This window comes from Balearica regulorum, chromosome 1 (assembly GCF_011004875.1).
Source record: "Balearica regulorum gibbericeps isolate bBalReg1 chromosome 1, bBalReg1.pri, whole genome shotgun sequence".
NCBI classification, from domain to species: Eukaryota; Metazoa; Chordata; class Aves; order Gruiformes; family Gruidae; genus Balearica; species Balearica regulorum.
The window spans coordinates 210,547,807-210,571,222 of NC_046184.1; the positions used below are offsets into that span (position 1 = coordinate 210,547,807).

Genomic DNA, 23,416 nt, shown 5'->3' on the forward strand with positions numbered 1-23,416 from the left:
GTTCAAAAACGGAGGTGGATGAGTGTATCACTGCCGTGATGATTGTGAATTTCTTGTGGCAGGGCTTGTTTGGCCTCTAGCCTAAGGATAGGTGTATAGTCCTTTCAGTTTTAACTAAACCTTCGTTCAAGGTTCACTTTTAGGAATTCTAACTCCTACTGACAAGGAACTGGCAACAGCACAAACCCAAATATTCTACATGTAGCAGGACCATTTCAAAATAGTCTGTATTATAGACTGGTTGTCACTATTGCTGTGTGCATTACAACCCTGGAATGTATTACGACAAACTACCAGAGGGGTTTTTTGCTGGAGGGCAAAACAGCTGTAAAAAGCAGAATAGATGCAAATGTCCTCTGTATCTGTAGTTTCTCCTCAGGCTTATTCCTGAACTATGTAATGTAATGTAATTCTGTTCTGCTGTTACAAACTGTGGTTTATGTTGAGGGAGAAAATCGCCTTGGGATGTGTATATAGTTTATGTTGAATGAGAGCATTTGGTTGTTCATTCTGAAGCTGTACTGCAAAAGTGTAAGTCCTTCTATGGCTTCTCCATTTAATCATCTGAAAAATGCAGGGAAAGGACACTGAAACAGATGAGTACAATTCTTCCTGCAATAGGAAGGTGCAGCAAGAGATTTATTCCATTCCTAAACAAGGGAACGCTTCTCCATGGCAGCAATAAACCAATGCATCTTTATTATATCCCCCTCCCCATGGAAGTACCTCTATTGGGATAGCTTCTAATCCCCCATTTTCTTATTTCTCGCTAAAGCACACACGTGTGTGTGTCCTAGGTTTAGCCTTAACTTTGCAGATCAGCAAATAAAGAAATTCTCTGCAGTCTTCTCCTTTGAAATCTAAGCTGGACTGTGACGAGTCCCCCGCAGTCTGATAAACCATTTGATGTGAGCGCTCTGTTCTCTGAAGCGCTGGGACAGTGTTGAAAGTTGAAGTTTGTTATTGTGTTTACAGCTTGTCTCCCGCAGTGGGACTGGACACCAGTATATTTCTGTTCTTACTGGATTTCAGAACTGCCTCAAAGAGTGCCGGACCCTGGGGACAAAACCAACACAGTAGTTTAGTTAACCTAAAAATGGGGAAGTTTAATCAGATCTGCTTGGTCGTTTGCCTCCTAAAATCTGTGATGTACAGTGTGGGTTGAACAGCTTAGCTTTAGGCTTCTAATTTGGACACCATCAAGCAGGCTTTTATTTCCCTTCTTGTCACAAAGAAATGATACAGTAACGAGAAAAACAGAAAATGATGGATCAGAGATTTCGGTGAGGTGGCACATTACAGTATTGCTGAAATGTAAGAGACCAGTTGCACAAAGAGTTAAATGGCAATTGCGTAATGCCCAGCTGGGTGGGGAAAAAAGGTCAAATATTAAACACCGAGAGCGGGAGCCCCTCCGCAGGCGGTGCTGCTGCCCGTGCTGCTGGCTTCTGTCTACCTGCCCTGCAGCCACGGGGACCAGAGGCAAAGGGACCCAGTTATAATGAGTTTTGTTTTGATGACCTGGTGTTGGCTACTGCACAGCTACTCTGCAACGGTGTGAAGAGATGAGCTCGTTACTTCCACTGATGCAGTTCATAAGCACAAGCACTTTTGTACAGAGCTCTTTTTCCAGGGGCGGGGGGGCGGGGGGGGGGAAGAAAGGAAAAACCAAGGCCAGATCTCTTTTGTGCAGCTTCTGGTTGTACAGCTGAGGATGCACAGAGCGCCATGGTGGTTGGGCTCTTCTACAGGTGAATTGAAGTGTTGGCAAGCAGAGCTGCTTCTCTCCCACACTGCGAGCAGCTACCCGTCATCCACGCTATCTCTACCCAGGAACGAACAGTTCTTTATCACTAGCAGCTAATTAACATGGTGTCATGTGGGAGGAGCAAATATCCATTGCACAATGCAACAGCACGATGGCATTGGTGTGAAGACAGTGGAGCTGGTTTTGGTTCTAGAGCCTTAGCAACACCATACAACAGTCTCTTTTGATCCTCCTAGGCTATCGTGGTGACAGATGGAGAGAGGATTCTTGGTTTAGGAGACCTAGGAAGTTACGGCATGGGTATCCCAGTGGGGAAGCTTGCCTTGTACACAGCTTGTGGTGGAGTTCACCCACAACAGTGTCTCCCTGTCCTGCTGGATGTTGGCACAGACAATGAGGTAAGACTTATGTTTTTTTCATAAATCTGTCAGAAGGGAGAAGGAATTGAGATTAAGGCTTATCTGAGCCAGTTCCCTGAATGTGGAGGCAAAGCCAGAGACATCCAAAATGAGATGATGGCTAGACGAGCACTGCAGGGATGTGGGCAGGTTTCATTCCTGTTTGATGCTCAAGAAACTTTTGCTTTTATGGGGAACTGAAATAAACACTAAATAGCCTCATGGTCCCCTGGTGAGAAGACTCAGAGTGTTGCCAGTTGGCGCTGAAGGGTCAGCTCCACCTTACAGCATGGCAAGGTGAGTTGAAAGATTTTTGTACAGGAAGTCTCAGATTTATTCTTCCACTGGTAATTGTGAGAAAACAGACAGATACTCGTGTCTGCATAGAGGTGACTGTATTCCAGAAAATGGAGAATCCCTGGTGAGTGGTTTGGGAATGATTAATTTCAGTGTTTTGCCAGATTGCACACTTTACTGCATATGATAACCAGACAAGAGGACTCCATCTGTTTGCAGATTTTTGCCTTATGACTCTGGCTCAGAAAGGCCGAAGTGCAACATTTTAGCAATGCCAGAATGGACATCTGTGAGGATGTCTTTTCTTAAAATGAGTATGCTATAGTTATTTGTGATGGCCTGGGTTTGTCCATTTTTGTAAAATGTACTCGTGCCTCGCTTGACCCCAAGTAAACCAAACACATGTTTCTTGAGAGAAATAACAAACTTGGGGTATAAGAGCTTTGAGTTTGTGTATGAAGACAGATGAGTGCTGACATTTTCAGACGTGCCTGTGCTCACTGGAAAGCAAGGTTTTCTGCACCTCTTTCGCTCCGACCCCAAGAGTCTCACACTGGACACTTGAAAAGAATGAAAGAAAGCAAAATCAGTGGCCATAGATGACATCCGGGATGAGATTGCCAATTACCTCTTTGGTCTCTGGTCCCAGGATTATTTTATCCCTTTAGCACAGAGGTCTGTTATGGACTCATGGAATATGGGGTGTGCTCATCTCAGCCTGATCCACAGTCTTTCCTGGAAAGTAGGAACTCTGAGTTTGGGCCCTCTGAGGCTAAAGCAGGAATTAAGTCTCAATCTCTCACTTCTTGGAGTTTCCAGTCAATAGAGCATTGTACTTAACTTTGGGTCCTTCATCTCTTCCTTCTCCTCCATATGGTCTGCTGAGTGCTGGCATGCTCTGAGCTCCCCAGCCTGAGCTTCCCTGCAGAGGAACCTGGGTGTAAATGCTTCCTCACCAAGCTTCTGACCATGCATGACCATCTGTTTCTATCTCGGCATCCAGGAGGGACGCTAAAATCCTAACTGGCACCAATGATTTTTAAGCATCTCCAATGGTCAGATAGCGTTAGAAGAAGGGACTCCCAGAGTCAGTCTTGGCATTTTTTGTTCTGCCCAAGATCAAGTGTACCTTATGTGTTCAGGAACTTCTCTGTGGAGGCAATTTCTACATAGAATCATAGAATCGTTTAGGCTGGAAACCCTGTCTTATAGCTCAGGGGGCTGGGTACCCTGAGAACAACTGGTCTTACTACTAAAGACTGAGGCCAAGAAGGTGTTAAGTACCTCAGCCTTCTCCTCAGCCTTTGTCACTGTGTTTCCCCCCGCATCCAACAAAGGATGGAGATTCTCCTTAGCCCTCCTTTTGCTGCTAATGTATTTATAGAAACATCTTTATTGTCTTTTATGGCAGTAACCAGATTAAGTTCAAGTTTGGCTTTGGCCTTTCTAATTTTCTTCCTGCATAACCTCACAACATCCTTGTAGACCTCCTGAGTTGCCTGCCCCTTCTCCCAAAGGCCATAAACTCTCCTTTCTCCTGAGTTCCAGCCAAAGCTCTCTGTTCAGCCAGGCTGGTCTTCTTCCCTGCTGGCTCATCTTTCGGCACATGGGGATGGCTTGCTCCTGTGCCTTTAAGATTTCCTTCTTGAAGAGTGTCCAGCCTTCCTGGACTCCTTTGCCCTTCAGGACTGCCTCCCAAGGGACTCTGCCAACCAGGCTCCTAAACAGGCCAAAGTCTGCCCTTCCAGAAGTCCAAGGTAGCAGTTCTGCTGACTCTACTCCTTACCTCTCCAAGAATTGAAAACTCTATCTGATCGCTATGCCCAAGCAGCCTCCAATCATCACATCACCCACAAGTCCTTCTCTGTTCACAAACAACAGGTCCAACAAGCGCCTTCCCTAGTTGGCTCACTCACCAGCTGTGTCGGGAAGTTATCTTCCACTCACTCCAGGAACCTCCTAGACTGTTTCCTCTCTGCCATATTGAATTTCCAGCAGAAATACAATACATCTGCGATTAAGACATAGCAGCTGCTGATTTCCAGCAATGTAAATAATATATTTCCTCACAGTATAAATAATTTGTTTATTTATTTAATGGCTTTCTCATGTGTGTAAACTCAGCTTAACCGAACCCTAAGCACATTCTGGGAGGATTCTGCCCCACAAGTAAACTCATTTATCAGTGCAGAAATAAGACACCTCCTGTAGGCATCCATCCCACTCATCTCTGCCTGTCAATATATGTTGAGCGTAGGGTGACTGTTACTAACACAGGCATCTCAGGTAGAATGGAGTAAATATAGCAGTCGTATTATATTTTTAGCAACGATTCCCAGCTTGTCTTTCTCACAGTCCATACTACTTTGTATACTCTTTCAGCAAATTGGTCCTTTTTCAGAGCTTGGCATTTCTCAGCTGGCCTACGGGAGAATTTTATACTCCATGAACCAGCCCCAGAGCACATGGACAATCAGAGTAATCAGTGAAGTAATGCAGATGGGTCTGCTTTCTGTTTCATGGCCCTGGAGAGTTAATGTATCAAACTGAGAGGAAAACCGCTTTCGTCTTTCCTTCTAAGGGAAAACAGCTGTGGCTGTAAAAACAGATCTAATTTTAGCATACCTGCCAATATTTAGGGCCCATATGGCTGCAGGACAATAGGTTTGTGATGGTTCATCCCCTTCTCATGTGGATGATTCAGTTCCTGAAATGGGAAGGGAAGCAGAGTTGCTTTGCAGGGACTCACGGAGGTGTTGGCCCACCTGTCCCCTGCCACTGTTTGTCCTGTAATTTTCCCCAAAATATGTGCTGTTTCCATGCTGACCTAGTCCTTTTTAGGTGGCTTAGAGGTCCTGGCTTAACACCTGCTGGATTGGCCGGAGGAATGGCCTGTGTTTATATTCCTAGCAGGAGCCAAAAAATAACCTCATCTGTTGTGTGAAAATAGCTTGCCTTGACACCTGCAGATAACCGAGGTGAGTGCTAGGTAGGTGCAGGGCTTGGGAACATTTTGGCATCTGATCACCGGTTCTGGTCAACTCCGGGCTGTCACCTGAAGGCCTAAATGACACATGTCCTTTCAAGTTACTTCAGGTATCTTCATTGCTCAAAGCGCTGTTTATGGTCAACAGCTTTCCTGGTAACCTCGGTGCAAAATTAAGAACTGAATGAACAGTAAAAACTGCCCACAGAAGGTCAGTTTTATTCACTAGGAGTGAGGCACCTTGGCAGGGAGCCTTTGGTAGACCTGTTCTGGGGATGCAGAGCTCCGTTTCCTACGGCAGTCAAGAAGCATTACATCCCTCCAACTTTACACAAAAAGTTAGTCCGTAGGTTCTTATGGAAACGCTTTCTGCTCGGGAAGAGCTGTGTGAGCTGGACTTCACTGCATAGTAAGTAAAATTAATACGACCACAAGAGACAAACTTTTTGGGTAGGCTGGGACATAAATCTCTGTCCATCCATGGAAGAGAAGATGTCAACAGAATTGCTTTGTGTCCTAGGCTCTCCTGAGTGATCCGCTCTATATTGGACTGAAACACAAGAGGGTTCGTGGGAAACAGTACGACGAACTGATTGATGAGTTTATGCAGGCAGTTACCAACAAGTAAGTGGGATTATATACATGGCTCCTCTGGGCTGCTTCCATTTAAGAACAAATGTTGCAACTCGTCAAATAAACATTAGTATAATTGATCGTCCAAGTAAAGAAAGGTCATTTAAATGCAAGTCTCCTGGGTGGTCTACAAATGATTCTTTGTACTTGAGCACTCTATGTCAAAAATATTTGTCTTCAGAGAACTGAAATGGGACTGACTATTTATAACCATTTCCTGTCCATATAGGCCAGAGGTGTCAAACGTATGCCCTGTGGGCTGTGTCTGGCCTCCATCATGCATTTATGAGCCTCATTCAGCATAGGCAAAATCTAAACTTTGGTTTGTTTATATTTTGTAAGGGAAGTTTCTAGCTTTCACCATTGTGAAGGAAATCGTCTAACTGGAAATGGCATGTTACTCCACACGGTGATGTCTGTGTGAGGCTGCAGACTGCCTGTCTAGCACTTTGTTAAAAATAGGAGCTTCCCTGCTGGCATTTAAGTCTGCAGAGTGAGAATGCCAGGATTATAAGCATTGGTTTTTTAATGGTGGGAGAGACCGAGTGCATATTTCCTTTCTAGCTGGGATAGAGGGTCTCTGATGTACCAAGGAGTTTGATATGGGAAGAGCAGCAGCACCACATCCTCAGCGCTGTGTGTGCACCTCTTGCACCTCTTGCACTGCATTGAGTTCCTCTTTTTGAAAAAAAAGAAAATATATTAAAATCTCCATGACTGTCTGGAGAGGTTACGGTAAGTGAGAACAACTGTTAAGGAAAAAAATAATATTTGGAAAGCCCCAAGCTCTTAAGCAGCTTTTTCTGCCTTTCCTGAAGCAGCAGATGATATTGATAAGGAGGGGAGGAGACCTGCAGTCTGTGCCTGGTTAATTGGCTGCTGCCTGTCTGTATGTTGTAGGGTCTTTTTTTTCACAGCTGAAGGAGCTAGGTTTGATCTTCCCTCTTTCTGTGTCTCCAGCCAGCTCTGTGTGTGTCTGTTCCTGCCTAAATGGAAGGGAGTGGGTGGTACGTGTGTCATCAGCTCTCAGTTCATCCTGTCTCCCTTGAGGTAGGAGGCATCATGACCAGTGTCTAATGACACCTACTCGTCCACTGAGAAGCATATCTTTACATACGGTCTGACTGCCCAGCTGGCTGTGGGTGGAGGGATGTAAGAAACAGGGGCTGAAATGCTGAGGACCATTTGGTCACAGCTGACGAACCAAGTTTTGAGAGGAATGAGTGCGTCATGGAGAATTTCAGCATCTGTTGATGTGGTGGCTCTGCGCAGCCTTGTGCCGCAGCCTGTGCCCATGCAATGCTGCTGTTAGGACAGGAGGCTCTCCTTTGCAGTTCAGCAGCATAGTGTGGACATGTCCTGTATGACAGCCCACCAGTACATCAGCCCTCCCAGCTGCAGTTGCCCACTTACTGTGTAAAGATACTTGCTATCAGCCAGCACTATAGTTCCTATATCTGTGAATATGAACACAATAACACTGCCAAGCCTGCTGGATTAAAAATAGCTACAGATGACTGCAGAGGAGAGAATTTTGTGTTTGTGCTCTGGTTTGCCCTTCTTTATATTTGACAAGAAAGCTTGGCTGAAACATCAGTTGATTGCAGTGTAGTATTATGTTAGAAACTGGTGGGTTATCTGGGGGGAAGAAATTCTTGGAGGCTAGCAAACTGGTAAAACACGACTAGGAAATCACAAGAGGCTCTACAAGTTGAAAAGATTTAAGAGTTGTCAGAGTTGATTTGTTGTTTTTTTGTTTGTTTTGATTGTGGTCACCAGTTAATCCTTCAAGGAAACTGTCCCACTTCCTTCTATCAGGAGACCACAGGGGTTGATGTTGATGATAGAATGGGAACAATAGAATGAGAACCCAGATGATGGTCTCAGCCATGATAAAGCTGGCTCTGAGATTTATGCTTGTGGTGTTAAATGTAAAGCTCATTGCACCCACTACTCCTGTGATGTCAGTGATGGCCAGAAAGACAATTTGCTTTTTCTGTGCTTGCTGCTGGAGAGGAAGGGCTGGCTGTTATTTTCCTGTGTTTAGTTTACGTGAGCTAATCTCCCTTTGAAAGGAGAAGACACTCAGCCATGTAACAATGAACTCTTATCTTGTGAGGAGGTGAAGTCATGTCTAATGCTGTCATCCAAGTAGTGGGAATCAAGTTCCTGGAGCCCCTGTCCCAGCTTTTCTATTTCTCTTAGCCAGGATGAATTGTTTGAACACAGTAAGCCCCAAAAATGTTCTCTGCAAAGTGGAATTTCCCAGCCTCACTTCTCCATTCACATCTGTAAAGTATTTGGAGATCCTTGAGTGAAAGGAACCATTGCCCTGTATTATCATCCTGACCACCAGCATACTTTAAAGCGTTGTTGAAGTGTCATCCTCTGTGAGCTCTGGGCTGGTGAATAATCCTGCTATCAGACTGAGTTTGGCAAACTTATATGAAACAGATTCATTCGGTGTCAAATTTCCACTGGAATGACTGGATGCAACCCAGTAGGAGCTCTTGCTTCTGTTACGAAAGGAAGCAGAAATTGTTCAGAAGGTCAAGAACATGCTGCTTTATTGTAGCCTGTTTCCACGTGTGAGGAAACCTGTGAGTACGATCTGCTGTGATCTCCAGTCTGCTGTGGTTTCTTATGCAAGTCTGTAATGTCACATGCAAATTCAGTTATTTGGGGAGGATCCTTTTTGGTTGCCACAGATCTCTTGCAATTTGGGGGTTTCCTTTTCAACTTGATGTTCATGCAGAAATTCTGTCTGCTTCCTGAGGATACTTCAGCTTCTCATGGAAACCATTTGTCAGTTCCTCTGCAGGAGTACCTCCCACCCTGTCAAATCACAGCTGGCTCAAGGGACATTTGTCACTGAAGTGGAATGTGTCATAGCCCACAAGAAAGCCAGGGGAGTGAAGATTTACTCTCCTAATGGAATCATAATATCAAACAGATGTCATTTCTATAGCTGGAGACCCCTACAGTCGGTAGAAAGGGCTCCTGGTCTCATAATAGCCACCTCGTAATGAAACAAGGAGGGCGTCAGAGGCTGCAGAGTTAGCACTTACAGTATTTTGAAATAAAGTGCGACTTCTGGGCAATTCTAGAAAGAAAAGCCTTTCCTGAAACATCTGGATAAATTTCTGTGTTTTCCTGCTGCCTAAACCTCCATTCATTATTTTCACCTAAAATACAGGAAATGACCAAGCTCTTTAAGAAGAACTCCAAACCATGCATTTTGCTCCTCTTGGGAGGCAACTATGTGCAAAATATGACCCATTGAGCCTAGACTATGAGTGATTGAAGTAGCCTGATGAATTGCTGTTTTCTCACAATGAGTAATATGCTTTGTATGGGAAAATACACTGCTGTAGTTTTCCCTCTCCTCAGTTACCATGGCAAAGGGCAAGTCAGTCTTATTCTTGAACTGGTACATTTTTGTAAGCTGGAATAAATATTCACCTAATGTGTCCAAGGATCATAACTGGAGTAACCCACAGAATTCCTGGAGCTTGCCTATGTGGGAAAATTAAGGTCAAAATCAAAATGCAAAGGGAGATGAGTTGTGCTAGGGCATGTTCTCCGGACTCTGCAGAGCTTCAGCCCGGCCTCTACAGTAACAATGTCCTTTAATCATCGGAGTCTTTTTCAAAGCAAACTACCACTGGAAACTTCTTTCCTCCCTTTTCTCTTAAGCTGGTATAGAAGCTGGTATAGATCAGTTCGTTATCTAAGACCCTCTGTCTTATGCCATTTGCTCCTTCTGTGGTTTCATCGTACAGTAACAGTGCAGCTTGGTGGCTCCAAGTGACCAGCGGTGTTGACAGATGGCCTGTCCCCGAGCTCCAGCCTCCGTTTTGAATGCTGGCCTCAGTCACTTGCTGGCAGATGCTGAGCATGGACCCTGAGACTGCGAGAGGCACCTCCACATGCCAGCAAACCGTGTCGCAGAAGCCTCATTAAGCTGTCATAACTTCACTCCCCTTTCGTTTCCCATCAGTGCTTGTTAACAGGGTGACCAGGGAAACAGAAGTTTTCTATCAGCCTGTGCCATGTGGCAGAGCATAGAAGACATCAGGAGATCAAGCACTTAGTTTGTCAAAGCGGGAGAAGGAAAGTAGCTCTGCTGAGTTTGTTTTTCTTTGTGCTCATTTTATACCTGATTTCTCTTTACCTAATCCCTTCCCAGTACTTCTGCCCACAAACATACCAAGGCAGGTCCCATGCGCTCTCCAACAAGCAGAGTCTGCTCCACAACAAGCTGCCTCTGTTTCAGCAGTTCTCCAGGGTCACGGATCACAAATTCACCAGCACCTTTCAGAAATAAAGTCACCAGTACAGGTGCCCATCTGTTATTTATTCAGATGCTCTAGGTATTTATTCAGGTGCTCTAGGTATTTATTCAGGTGCTCTAGATAAGTTGGCTAATTGATCCTGAAAGACTAGACTTAAGCGTGTAGGTACCACTGGCCTCCACAAAGCCCTCGTGTAATACTGCTAACACCTAAAGTCCCTCAGCATCTGTGTGTGTGCTAGATCTGTATCATCACCAGTGCTCTAGCAAGGCTGATGGTACAGACCGACTCCAGCCTTCCTGGGAATACAAGGTAGATATTTTCCTTGCCCGTCTGCCCCAGTTGCCATGCCCATCCAGAAGGGAGAAGTGATGGTGATGGGAAGAGCCACCCACGCCGTCCAGTATCCTGGCTTGATGTGGGTGAGCTCATCAGCCAGCTTGTATGATCTGCTTTTAGCCACTGGATGATATTTAAAGTCAAAGAACAATATTTAGGTTTTATTATCTTGATTTTCTGCTACTGAGCAATGATTGAGCTGCAGATGTGCTGCTACAGGATCTCTGTGGTAATGGACTTTTATTACCTTGCCTTCAAATCCTTTGGGATAATGCATTTACAGATGTCAAAACGCCCTCTGCCTGAGGCTTTCTGTCTGTGCTTTTCCCCTAAGCCAGATTTACCACGGCTGATTTAGAAAGATGTAGCTGGAGAAGATCTGTTTGTGTGGAACACAGTTGGTGAGGTTCCATTCCTTGTTGTCTGTCAGAGGGTAGCTCAAGGCTGCATCTGAGGGTCGGCACTAGCACGGTTGCATCTTCTGCTTATGTCCTGCTCCCAAGAAACCTTGTGCCTCCAGCTGCAGTTCCTCAGACCCACTGCAAGGAGGATGATGTCATTTTGCTTAAAAACACAAGAATGGCCATAGCAGCACTGGTCTTAGTGCTTGGAAGTCATGAGACATGCTGTGTGAAAGAGTTGGTTGTATGGGGTGGGGGGTTCCTGCTGTAAGGACTGTAATGAAGGTTGACTATGATTTTTTGAGATTTTTTCCCCAAGAGCTTTCTGATTGATCTTGACTTGATCTTGCCGCGTATCCTGTCTCTAACAGTATCTTATAGCAGATGCCCTGGTATATGACTGGGAACAAACAGCAAACAATCCTTGGCATACCCCCAGCTTCCAGTAATCCGAGATTGAGGGATTTCCCGCTGTCTTTGTGCTTCAAGGGTCACTTTCATATAGCACTCACTGAATCTGCAGCAGGCTCTATGCCTCAGAGCATGGTGGCCGTGTTTATGTTGGCAGAAACCTAGTGAGACTCCTACCCAATGTCAGAAATCATCTGCAGTCGAAGGAGATGGTGAGGCAGGCAGCAGTCCTGTTGGGTTCATGATGCAGCTCCCTGGCATGGGATTTCTAAACCCAGGACCTAGAGCTCTAAATCTTGTATTCACTATAATAGAAAAGGCCACAAGTTTTTGCAAAACTCCCAGCTGTTGGCTCAGAACCACACATTCTAGCATAAAAGCAATTGCATTTGTATCTCGCTCATGACGACAATCATAACTGCTACATCTGCTACAAGTCATGACTGCTGCTGTGGATCCTTGGGTTCAGCTTTCACCGTGCTATGACTGTCTGACAATCCATGAACCTGACCCATGACATTTCCATTTCAAGACAAAGTAACAGATATGATCATGTTTTCTAACTTAGCTCTTCATCTCTCCTTTTAACACTAGTAGAAGTATTGAATGAGTGATATACATAGTGCTGTTAAATCAAATCACAGTATTGAGTGAGGCTTTGAAGGGTTTTTTCAGTGGTTTCAGAACTGGAAGGTCAACTTTTATTTTAATTTACCAAAACTTCAGTATTCATTGACAGTTTTTTAAAGGAAAACTTGCCTTCCTCTTAGATATGTGGAAGTCTTAAAAATGAGAGGCTTTTCAGATGTTAAGTGTAACATCTGTCTGCAGCCTGTAAGCACACAAGTGTTGTAAGCTCTCCCTGCAAACACTAGTGCACTTGCCTGGCCCCGTGCCTCCTAGTAGTAAACCCATCTCACTGTTGTCTCTTTACTGATCTTGGTTTCCTCTTCCAGCAGCCACTCCAGAGCTGTCATTGGGGGGCTGGCAGCAGACTCAGGGGTGTGAAGGAACTCAGTCCCCAATAATAACAATGACCCTGGGCCTCATGCCCTTTTTATGTGGGATGAACAAAGGTACTTTTTCCCTCTGACCCTCTTCTTAGCTTGGTTTGTCTCTGTTTCTAGTGTAGATGAAAGCATGTTCTGTGCTTTGAGTCAACCTTGGTGTCACATGGGACGACAGTCTAGTTTTCTTCCACTCTTGTTTGGGAAAACTCAGTTTGCCCAGATCTTATGGGAACAACTTGCCTTTTCCCTCTCTGAATGCCCCAGCTGCCCCCAGACGCCGTTTCTGCCCGCCTGAAGCACATTCGGGCAGGACCCCGTGACACTGCAGAGGCACAGGGGTGCTTCCCTTCGGACACAAGGAAAATGCAGATTCTTAAATCACTGCCCTCATCCTCTCCAGGGGCAAAGTGAGATCTTGGCTGCAGCAGAATGACGGAAGTGCTCTGCCCACTTCTCAGCTACTTCTTTTCTAGCTACGTCTGCACTAGTAGACAAGAGAGGCCAAAGCCCATTTTCTGGTGGTAAGGCATTGTGGTTGCTGCTCAATCCATACTGCTTAGCCTTATCCATACTGCTTAGCTCTCTTACCGCTATAAAGCCAGAGGCAAACGATCTCTTGAGTTGGTGCCTGACCAAACCGACCCCTGAACTGTGGCCAGGAATGGTGTGGCAGAGTACTGCTGGTCTGACCAAAAGCCTGCCAAGGAGCATGTTAACAGTTGACAGTAAGAATGGCCTCAGGACACTGGCCAGACTCCGGTGCTAGTGTTAACTTGCTAGAGTGGGCTTTGGTTTTCCAATCCTGAATGCTGGTCACTTGCCAAGCATGATTTTTTTCTAATGACAGTCTCCTTTACTGAAAATTTCATTTTTCTTGGAAAACAGAACCTTGGTTACTGGTGTATCAAGCAGCAATAAAAAGTCTCCAGGACAAGGGCAAGGACAATTTGGCTCTTCTCTGCCTAGTTTTATCCAGGACTATGAGTAGGAGTTGCAGTGCATCAAAGCAGACTCCTTACGTCATGAATGACTGAAAGCAATGCTGTAAAATGCTAAATTCGGACAAGGATTGGAACCTCCTGCCTGTGATTCTTTCCATAAAGGAGCTGGACCTTCTAACAATTATTTTTTTCCCAAACATATAGGAATGTTTTATACTCCCTGCTCACGGTGAACAAAAATGCCCTTTTAATACTGGTCAGCAAAGGCACTGCACAGGTCCTCAGGCCACCCGTGAAGTTCTGACTTGTGCAGTTTTGTTCAGATGCTTCTCAAATGGTAACTGCTGCCTCATGAATTTTTTCCTCTCTGACCTCGTGGCTTGTAATGAGGCTGGATGAACTCGAAGAGATACATACAAATGAGGATGAAAGAACCAAGTTGCATAATTAGGTTGTTCAGGCAATTGAGAAGTCTCTTAAATAAAGAAGCTAAAAGCAATGTCATCAGGAAAACATCTGCCTCCCTCTTTTGGGATTCATGCTGTTTTGTTCCACACTTCGTGCTCATCCAAGAGAGGTGTGTATCATCCTCAACAGGGGATACAGACTTTACTAACAGCATCTCTCCTGCTAGCACAGCCCAGAGATTTAGTGTAGCTCTAGTTTGATAGTAACAGTACCAGAACACCACTGCAGTGATAAACAAAGCATGAATCCTATGCTTGTTTGCTTTCCAGGAAATGGAATTATTTCCTAATGAAGATTTTCGGGCAGTAATTTTTACAACAGACTTGTAATATTGTATGTGTTTAGTTTCTAGAGTCATCCATCATTAGGGTGACAGTCTTATACTTTTGCCTTGATGGATAGTATATTATTTCATTAAAAATCCTGTTTGTGCAAAATTTGCTAGGCAAGATCTGGAGATCAGACTAAAATGAGTGTATGGGACCAGTCTATAAAGCATTTCCCAGTGAGGCTATTTTTACGTGAAGGTTTTTTGCAAGGTATGGGAGAGAAAGTCAGTATTCGGATCATAATTATTTATGGCACAAAACCCCAAAATATGCAAACTAATGAAACAGCAATATACTCTTTACCATGAAAGACTAGTGATTTTTTTGATGAGGGAGAACTGACAAAGCACATCTTTTTGTTTCCAATTCTATAAAATGGCTAAATTAATTCCAGAGCTGGTAGAGAACAGAGTCCCCAGATGGTGGTCTGGCAGCCAACAGTGAACCAGGAGACATGGTGACGGTATTAAACAATGACTCTTGTAGTGTCACCAGTTCCAAGACAGAAGGGAGGAACTGTTTTTCTAGAGAAATTGGATTCAATGTTTTATCTGAAAAAAACCCCACACAGAGCCTTCAGCGAAGGATATCAGAGTTTGCACCTGGCATTCACCCACCACACAACAAACCAGTACAGCAGAGTTTGATTTGTAACTCCAAAAGGTCTCGTTTTTACTGAGAAGTGTGAATGTGTTGTAGTGGTTGAAGGGTGGGTGTTAACACATTAATCTGGATCATATTTAGTGACCATAAAAGACTTTGTTGTTGTAGTCTCTCTCTCCATTCCTATCTGAATTCTTTCAAAACCACCTCTGTCAGAGCAGTACAGAAATGAACTGTCCAAGCATCCTTTTCCACAGCCTACAAATGTAAGAATTGCTCATGCTAAGGGGAAAGCTCCACTTCCACAAGGAGACATAGGACTGCAGAGATCCCAAGAAATGCACACTTCAGTGTGCTCGAGAGGAATGGGAACAGCTTTGAATCCAAAATGAGAAGGTCAAAACCCAAAACCTTCCTTTTTTGAAAGGCGGGGAAAGAACTGGGGAATGGAAGAAACCAAACTGGAGATTGGCACTTGCTCTGTTTCAATATACCTTGTCAGTCTGAAATTCTGATAGTCTGCATTTGAGCTTTCCTTTTAGATAAGGGCAACTAGATCCTGAGTGTTTAACTACTAATGTCCCAGATGACAAGAAGATGATAGAATGCTCTAGAGAAGATGAGTCACTGACAGGATGAGATTACTGGAGGGAGCCAACCTTGGCTGGCCATGCCTTTCCTGGACTGGAAAACATTCAGTCCTGATGTGACCTGCTGCCCTTGGCTTCAAACTCTCCTTCAGGCTCTGAGCTCAAAGTTAGGAGATGAGTCACATGGACTGGTAGAAGCAAGGAAGAATCTATGAGAACTGGCAACAAGGCAAGCAGACTGGCCTCAGGAGCCTCTTCCTACCACAGCGGTTTGCAAGATCTCTCTGCAAGACCACCCTCAATTCTGGCCACAGATTTAAGGATATTTAAATGTGGCAAAGGGGATCTTCAGAAATCCTTGTTCAAATACTCACAATCACTTTTTCTAAAAAAGGCATCCTGCACCTATAGACAGCAAGCATGGTATAAGTGCTTCAGTGTGTACTGACTGGGACCGCATTCATATCAGACTCATAACTCACATATCATAACTCACAAGTTAAACAGCAAAATTTCTTAGCTGGCTAGGCAAAAGCATACCTCACTAAAAATGGTTCCTCCAGTAAGAAATCATTCATTTTGGTTTCTTAATGGAAACTACAATGTTTCCAATGAAACACAATAATTGTACAAAATCAGTTTTGTCAAAATCCAGTTTTCATTTAAAAAATGTTATGATGGGGGAAGAGTGGCCAGTATATTTCATTCCATCCTGAAGTATTTCCATGTGCCCTGATAGGGGACCGCTTGGATGCCATACACAGAGGATGGAGCAGGGCAATTTCTATAGAGAAGATCAACAAAGAAATTGCAGGCTTTGAAGGACAGCAGAGCATTGCAGTTGAAAGGGTGATAAGCCAGTGACTTAGGGTGCATGACATATATTTAAGAACTTTCTAATTGACTGTGATCATTAGATAACATTATATTATCTCTCCTAATTTAGGTGTCTAAAGTTACACATCAAAATTTAAGTTGGTCATCTTAGACTGTATTCACAGAGACTGCATAGAAAGAGGCATCTCCAGATATGTTATCTACTTCGATTTTCCACTTAAACTAATTTTAAAAACCTGCTATTGGACATGCCTCTTTCTCTCCATTGCCTGAGAAGGCAGTCAGAGTTGTCCAGCTGGGCATTACACAGACAAATTTTAGATATGTAAAGGTAGTGGGAGAAATCCCATTCTGCGTTGCGTTTTGTTGGCTGAATTCCAGTACCAAGTAGCAGCTCTCTGACCACCCTTTCCCTTTGCAGTAACAAGTATTCTCCACTTGCTCTCCTAACCTGGATTTTTTTTTAGGATTGCTGCATATTAAAGCACTTCTGTGCTCCAGTCCCAAGTTGGCTATGTTTTACTTCTGGATGCTACCCAAATACTTTGTAGAGTGTTCTGAATTCCTTTGGGATGAAACAGGTTACACAAATCTTGAGTTATTGTGCTGTGGAGGAAGGACAGTAGGACTGACTTGTTATCTTGATACTCACAAGGATTTACTACAAATGGCCCCAGCACTTTTGTTCATACTCCTTGATAAGTTTATCCTTAGGCAGATCAGGTCATCCTAAGAGGGAGCATTGCACACAGCCACCAAATTACCATTAGGAAAGAGCAGTGAGCATTAACCGGTGCATTTCTAAGATGGCTCAGTAAGTCAGCTGTCTAATTTGAGTTTAATTTCAGTGACCTTGAGCAGCACAAGTTCTTTAAAGTCCTCTCAAAACCCCAGTAAGGTGAATAGTCCTTGAGGACTAGAATCATCATCCCAAGATTCACATCTTTAACTGTGAGTCTGAAATATTTGGTTCTTTCATTTAAAGCATCTGGTCTGGGGGTCTTGCCATGATCAATTTGTGGTCTTCATAAATGAAAATTTTAGTTCTCACATTATCATAGAATCACAGAACGGTTTGGGTTGGAAGGGACCTTAAAGGTCATCTAGTTCCAACCCCCCTGCCATGGGCAGGGACACCCTCCACTAGACCAGGCTGCGCAAAGCCCCATCCAACCTGGTTTTAAACACTTCCGGGGATGGGGCATCCACAACTTCTCTGGGCAACCTGTTCTAGTGCCTCACCACCCTCACAGTCAAGAATTTCTTCCTAATATCTCATCTAAATCTACCCTCCTTCAGCTTAAACCCATTACCCTGGTCCTGTCACTCCATGCCCTTGTAAACAGTCCCTCTCCAGCTTTCTTGTAGGCCCCGTCAGGTACTGGAAGGCTGCTGTAAGGTCTCCCTGAAGCCTTCTCCTCTCCAGGCTGAACAATCCCAACTCTCTCAGCCTGTCCTCATAGGAGAGGTGCTCCATCACTCTGATCAGCTTCGTGGCCTCCTTTGGACTCTCTCCAACAGCTCCCTGTCTTTCTTGTACTGGGGACCCCAGAGCTGCACACAGTACTCCAGGTGGGGTCTCACAAGAGTGGAATCCCCTCCCTTGACCTGCTGGTCACACTTCTTTTGATGCAGCCCAGGACACGATTGGCCTTCTTGGCTGCAAGCACACATTGCTGGGTCATGTTGAGCTTCTCATTAACCAACATCCCCAAGTCCTTCTTCTCAGGGCTGCTCTCCTGCTCTCAATCCATTCTCCACCCAGCCTGTAGCTGTGCTGGGGATTGCCCCGACCCATGTGCAGGACCTTGCACTTGGCCTTGTTGAACCTCATGAGGTTTGCATGGGCCCACCTCTCCAGCCTGTCAAGGTCCCTCTGGATGGCATCCCTTCCCTCCAGCGTGTCAACCACACCACACAGCTTGGTGGTGTCGGCAAACTTGCTGAGGGTGCACTCGATCCCGCTGTCCATGTCACTGACAAAGATGTTAAACAGTGCCAACACCAGTACTGACCCCTGAGGAATGCCACTCATCACTGTTCTCCACTTGGACATCGAGCCGTTGACCACAACTCTTTGAGTGCGACCATCCAGCCAATTCCTAGAGTGGTCCCTCTGTCAAATCCATCTGTCTTCAATTACGCAAAGGCTCACATAGGCTCAATAATGTGGTTTATACTTTAAAAAGCTCAGTGGGCATATTGCAGAGAAAAACAAAACAGTCTTCAAAAAAACAGCTCAATGAAAAGAGTTTGCATTCCAGTACTGTCCTGTCATACTGAGGGGCAGGAATAGAAATGAAGTGTTTATGGGCCACCATACCTTCCTTGTGCTCTGTTTAATAAAAAATTATCGAAGACAAAAATAGAAGTAACTGTGCACTGTCTCATGCTGCAGACCAGGAATGTGAAGTGGGGAAAGAATTCTGTGCTCAGAAGAGAAAAAAAAATGTTCAGGTTAATACTCTTGCAAATTTGACTCTGTAGTCAGGGAAACCCACCCACCTACCCTTATGCTTTGGAGAGCTGGTCACACATACTTTAATACTGGCTGAGATCACGGATTTTATTAAGTCAGTAATGTTACTTCCTCAGTGATACAAATAAATAATAAGACTGGTGTTAGATAAATAGTTTCTATAGCAACTGAAGTTGCTTAAAGATTTGCTAATTCTTTGCTGTGAGATGTTAGCAGATGTTCTGGATGGAGTGTCATCTCCCTCTTAGCCATGTTTTCCTTACACTTTCAAACGATGGGTAAGAAAGAGGATCGTCCATTAGAAAACTGATTTCCACAGGCACTTTTTGTATTGTTTATTTGCACAAATTGCTTGGATATCCACAATGCTCATTTTGACTTCCAAGACTTTACAGAGAGAAAGAGACTTGGGAATCTTCCATCTATTGCTTGTCAGAGCGTTGCTCAGCATTTCAGAAGAAATTTTGATACTGGCTGTCTCCTTGATAGCTGCCAGAATCTGCAGTGAGGAGGCTTAAAGAGCATATCCAGTCTGTCCCTCAAATACTCGGTGTAACTTGTAGTTAGCAGCACACTGGGGACAATTTAAGAGCATCTTAAGAAAATAAATGCAAAATTTCAATAGACTCCGGTTGAGCCGCGTAACATGGCCTGTCATATAGGGTGCAGGAAACAATTTGTCCTGTTCAAAGTCACAAAACCAAGGGGAGCAGTTGTCCAGTCCCTTTTCTAGGGCTTTTTTCCCCTTGAAGTTTGGCAAGCTAGAATTTCCCCACCTGAGCATCTAGATGCTGCTGAATTTCCAAGCCTGTTGATCCCCTGGGAAATCCATGCCTAAGCCTCCATACCCAGGGAGCAACTACAACAGGGGTATCACACAGGGTTCTTTCATTGTTCCTTTCTGCACAGTAAGACAAGAAGTTGCTGCCTTTCTGGCCAGTATGACCAGTCATGCTGGCGTCAGCCTACCTAGAGAGGGTCACCGGACTCGGACATTGCAGAGTGGAGTGTAAGTATACTTTATTGAGCAGGAGTTATCAGATAGCACACAAGAAATATAGACTAATTTTGAAAGCAATTTTTAGCCCCTCTGCACTGTATTCTCTTTCAGGAGAGATATGGGGAACACATAAGGGGGGACTGGGCATTGTAGTCCATCTCTGATGGTACCCAGATAGCAGAAGAGTACCCAGACTGCATGAGATAAATTGAAGATACCGTTGGAACTGTCATAAGCCAGGAATGGCTTGCCGTGGTATGTCCTCCCTTGCAGGTGTGCCACATCCATTCCCGACATCACCAAAGGAGAAGCTGAAGATGTCCAGGAGAAAGGAAACAGCACCATGTTCTGGCACGGAGTTGTGCTGTACTCAGTCAGGGATCTCTGCACATACAGCTCTGTGGAGTGGAGATGCCCCGCTCTTTGGTGACAGGCGCAATGACACTTCTTCCTGGGGATGGCACTGCATTGCAGACCCCGTAGAAAAATTTCCACAGCTTATGTGTCTCTGATTCAACAAAGACTGCAAGCACCTAATTTTGCATTCATTTTTTGCAAATATTAATATTATTTTGTGAATATTAAGCTTAGCAGGATATTGGAAGACGTAACTGGAATGAGGCATTGAGTTGAATCTGAGCTTTTTGTATCTAAAAGAGTCATACACAACTCTAAAATCATTCATAGAATCATAGAGTAGTTTGGGTTGGAAAGGACCTTTAAAGGTCATCTAGTCCAACCCCCCTGCAGTGAGCAGGGACATCTTCAACTAGATCAGGTTGCTCAGAGCCCCGTCCAACCTGACATTGAATGTTTCCAGGGATGGGGCATCTACCACCTCTCTGGGTGACCTGTTCCAGTGTTTCACCACCCTCATTGTAACAAATTTCTTCCTTATATCTAGTCTGAATCTACCCTCTTTTAGTTTAAAACCATTGCCCCTTGTCCTATCACTAAAAGTCTGTCCCCATTGTGGTCCTTTTCTAAAAGCCATCAGAGAGAACATGAAGCAAGTGCAAGAGCCAACCCTTTTACCTTTTTGAGACCAAAGGGTTTATGAAGCAAGAGTTTCTCATGACAGACAAATAAAGGAGCACAATGCATGTGTTTCTCATTGTCTCCTTGCTGACAGACATACTTGAAATGGAAAATAATAATGATAAAAAATTCAAAGCCCTTCCAGGAGACCCTGACTGCCCGTACTAAGGGTGCCATGAAAAGAGCTTTTCATGACAGGAGCCACAGTTCTCAAGCAGAGCATGTTTTATCCAGTATCGATTTCTAGTTTGAAGCAGGGGTGTCCCCTGCCTCAGATTTCAGTGGCAAAGGAGGAAGGTCTGAATGGGAGGTACGTAAGGTGATGCTGCCTCTGCACTGCCCGCAGTCCCAGAGAGGCTCAGCTCTCTGACACAGTTACTTACAGCCCTTTCACCTGCCTGCAGCCCAGAGGTTGCTAACAGTTCCATTACTCATTCCCTGAGCTTCTCCCACTGCCCCATCACATTTATGTGAGAGAAAAGAGTACTTATGGCCATTTCAGATTCTATTAGCAAAGCTTTAATGCAGTCTAGAGTCATACAAAGTGATAAAATTGTATAGATACGGAGCAGTCTGAATATTACCCGATTTTTAGAAATTGCACGCTTGCCCTGATATTACTAGATAATTATGGAAAGTTTGCAGTTATTTCCTGCCTTTTGACTCTACGGGTCACTAGCAGTCATTGCGTGCTGGTTTCCTGCAAAGCAACTCAGTGGATAGAAAGATATTTCCAAAGCACAGACATGTGGCTGTGAAATCACACCAGGAAGCAGTCAGGTCCGTGGGATCCTACAAGCAGGGGTTTTTTTCTCCTCTCTTGGTCACCCCCCATTGAAGTGGGCACTTCACACAAGGGTGGTGTCCCTTTAACTGATGTTCCCTTTGCAGTCAGATTGGCTGTATTGCAACATGGCAGTTGCAATATCCATTGCTAAAGAGCATCTCCTGCATTTCAAGAAGTTCAGTAGTAAATATGCCAATGAAAATTTGTCATACCAATAGTCCAAAGATGTGTGTGTTTATATATATATGTATATGTGTACATATATAAGTATACATATTAAGATGCCCTTTGTGTCCCTGGAATAGACAGATTATAAATACAATTTATTCCTGGAAACTCCACATATCCGAGTGTGTGGACCTTGGGAAGGGTGTGATCCTGTTTGCTGTTACTGTGATGCATTTCTCTGGTGATACTATTATGTCTATGCTGAAGTCTCTAGCTACATTGTCCTGGTAAAAGATGTATATATTGTCCTATGTTGTTGAAATACTTTTATCCAATTTTTAATTACCCTTTAACTTGCAGATATGGCATGAATTGTCTAATTCAGTTTGAAGATTTTGCCAATGCTAACGCTTTTCGTCTCCTCAATAAATACCGCAACAGATACTGTACATTCAATGATGATATTCAGGGTAAGTACTGTTAGGAAAATGCAAATTTAACCTTCACCTTCTCATGAGGAAAGGTGATTAAGATCACAAGATTGTTTATTATACAATACTCAGATGCCTGATAAATTTTAGAGTTTACACCGAAGCATTTAAAGATATAAACAAAAGCACAGCAGTCTAAGTTGAAAAGTGAGTCTCCATTGGTTTTAGTAATCTAGCTGTTCACTGCAGCAGTGTTGTTCAAGGGAGAAAATGAATCATTATTAAGGTAATTTAGAGACTGCCATTAACTTGCTATAATTTAGCTAAAACAATGGTGACGTTTTAACAGTTATGCAAGGCTTTCAGTTTCCCTGAGCCAGGTGCACATTAGCTGATCCTGGCAATGTCCCTCTATTGTTCTCCTCCTTCTTACATGCACAAGCGAAAAGGTAAACCAGCTTCTTTCCTCTCCATGGATGCTAACTCCAGGGGAATCTGAGAACAGATGTGGTCTCCCCTGGAGTGGTTAACATCACTCTTCCAGCGCCAAGGAGAAATTACAGCAGCAAAGCTGGGGGTATAACCAGCACATCTCCCAGGTCCCGTTTGGCTCAGTGGTAAGCAGAATTTCTCAAATGCAAGCTACATGCTGGTGGCATCCTGATCTGGTGCTGGCCTTGCTTTAAACCATCGGAAGGGCTGCTTGCCCATCCGACAGGGACAGGATCTTCCCAAGTGATTACAAATAACCAGTTCTTCTTCTGTGGGTCCCTTCGTCTTTTCTTCTTTTGTCTAGTCCTGCTTGCAACAAATTTCCAAGGTTTGTTGATTTAATTATTTGCAGTCAGTTGGGCTTATCCTCACTTGTACTTGAAAGAGACTGAAAGAAATGCCAGTGTCATTTTTCACACAATGCTGGTTCTTTTGTGAGCAGACTTTCCAGCGCTATTTCTGCATCTGCTACCCATCTAGCAATATTTGGCAGTGTGCGTAACAGCTTGTTTGTATCTGTCGTGGCACAAGAGGGAGTAAGACCCTGGCTGGTGGGAATATGGTTGGTGTGGTGGGATGCATGGTCCCACTCAAAGACACTTTCATGAAGAGGGTTTAGAAGCAGAGGAGCTTAAGGCATTTCAGACAAGGTGAGATAGATGTTCCTGTACAAGAAGACTCATTAGGTGTTCTTGCCACCCACAAAAGCTTTCAG

The 23,416-nt window shown here is 44.2% G+C and overlaps 1 protein-coding gene across 3 annotated transcripts in view; it reads left to right on the plus strand.

The window, feature by feature from the left end:
• Positions 1-23,416, plus strand: part of ME3 (malic enzyme 3) — a 138,552-nt gene that overhangs the window by 97,907 nt on the left and 17,229 nt on the right. For all 3 annotated transcript variants that reach the window (XM_075742489.1, XM_075742487.1, XM_075742488.1), the window contains exons 5-7: positions 2,005-2,166; positions 5,970-6,073; positions 22,139-22,248. In XM_075742489.1, coding sequence (XP_075598604.1) covers positions 2,005-2,166; positions 5,970-6,073; positions 22,139-22,248 — 376 coding nt within the window. The remainder of the gene's footprint in view (positions 1-2,004; positions 2,167-5,969; positions 6,074-22,138; positions 22,249-23,416) is intronic.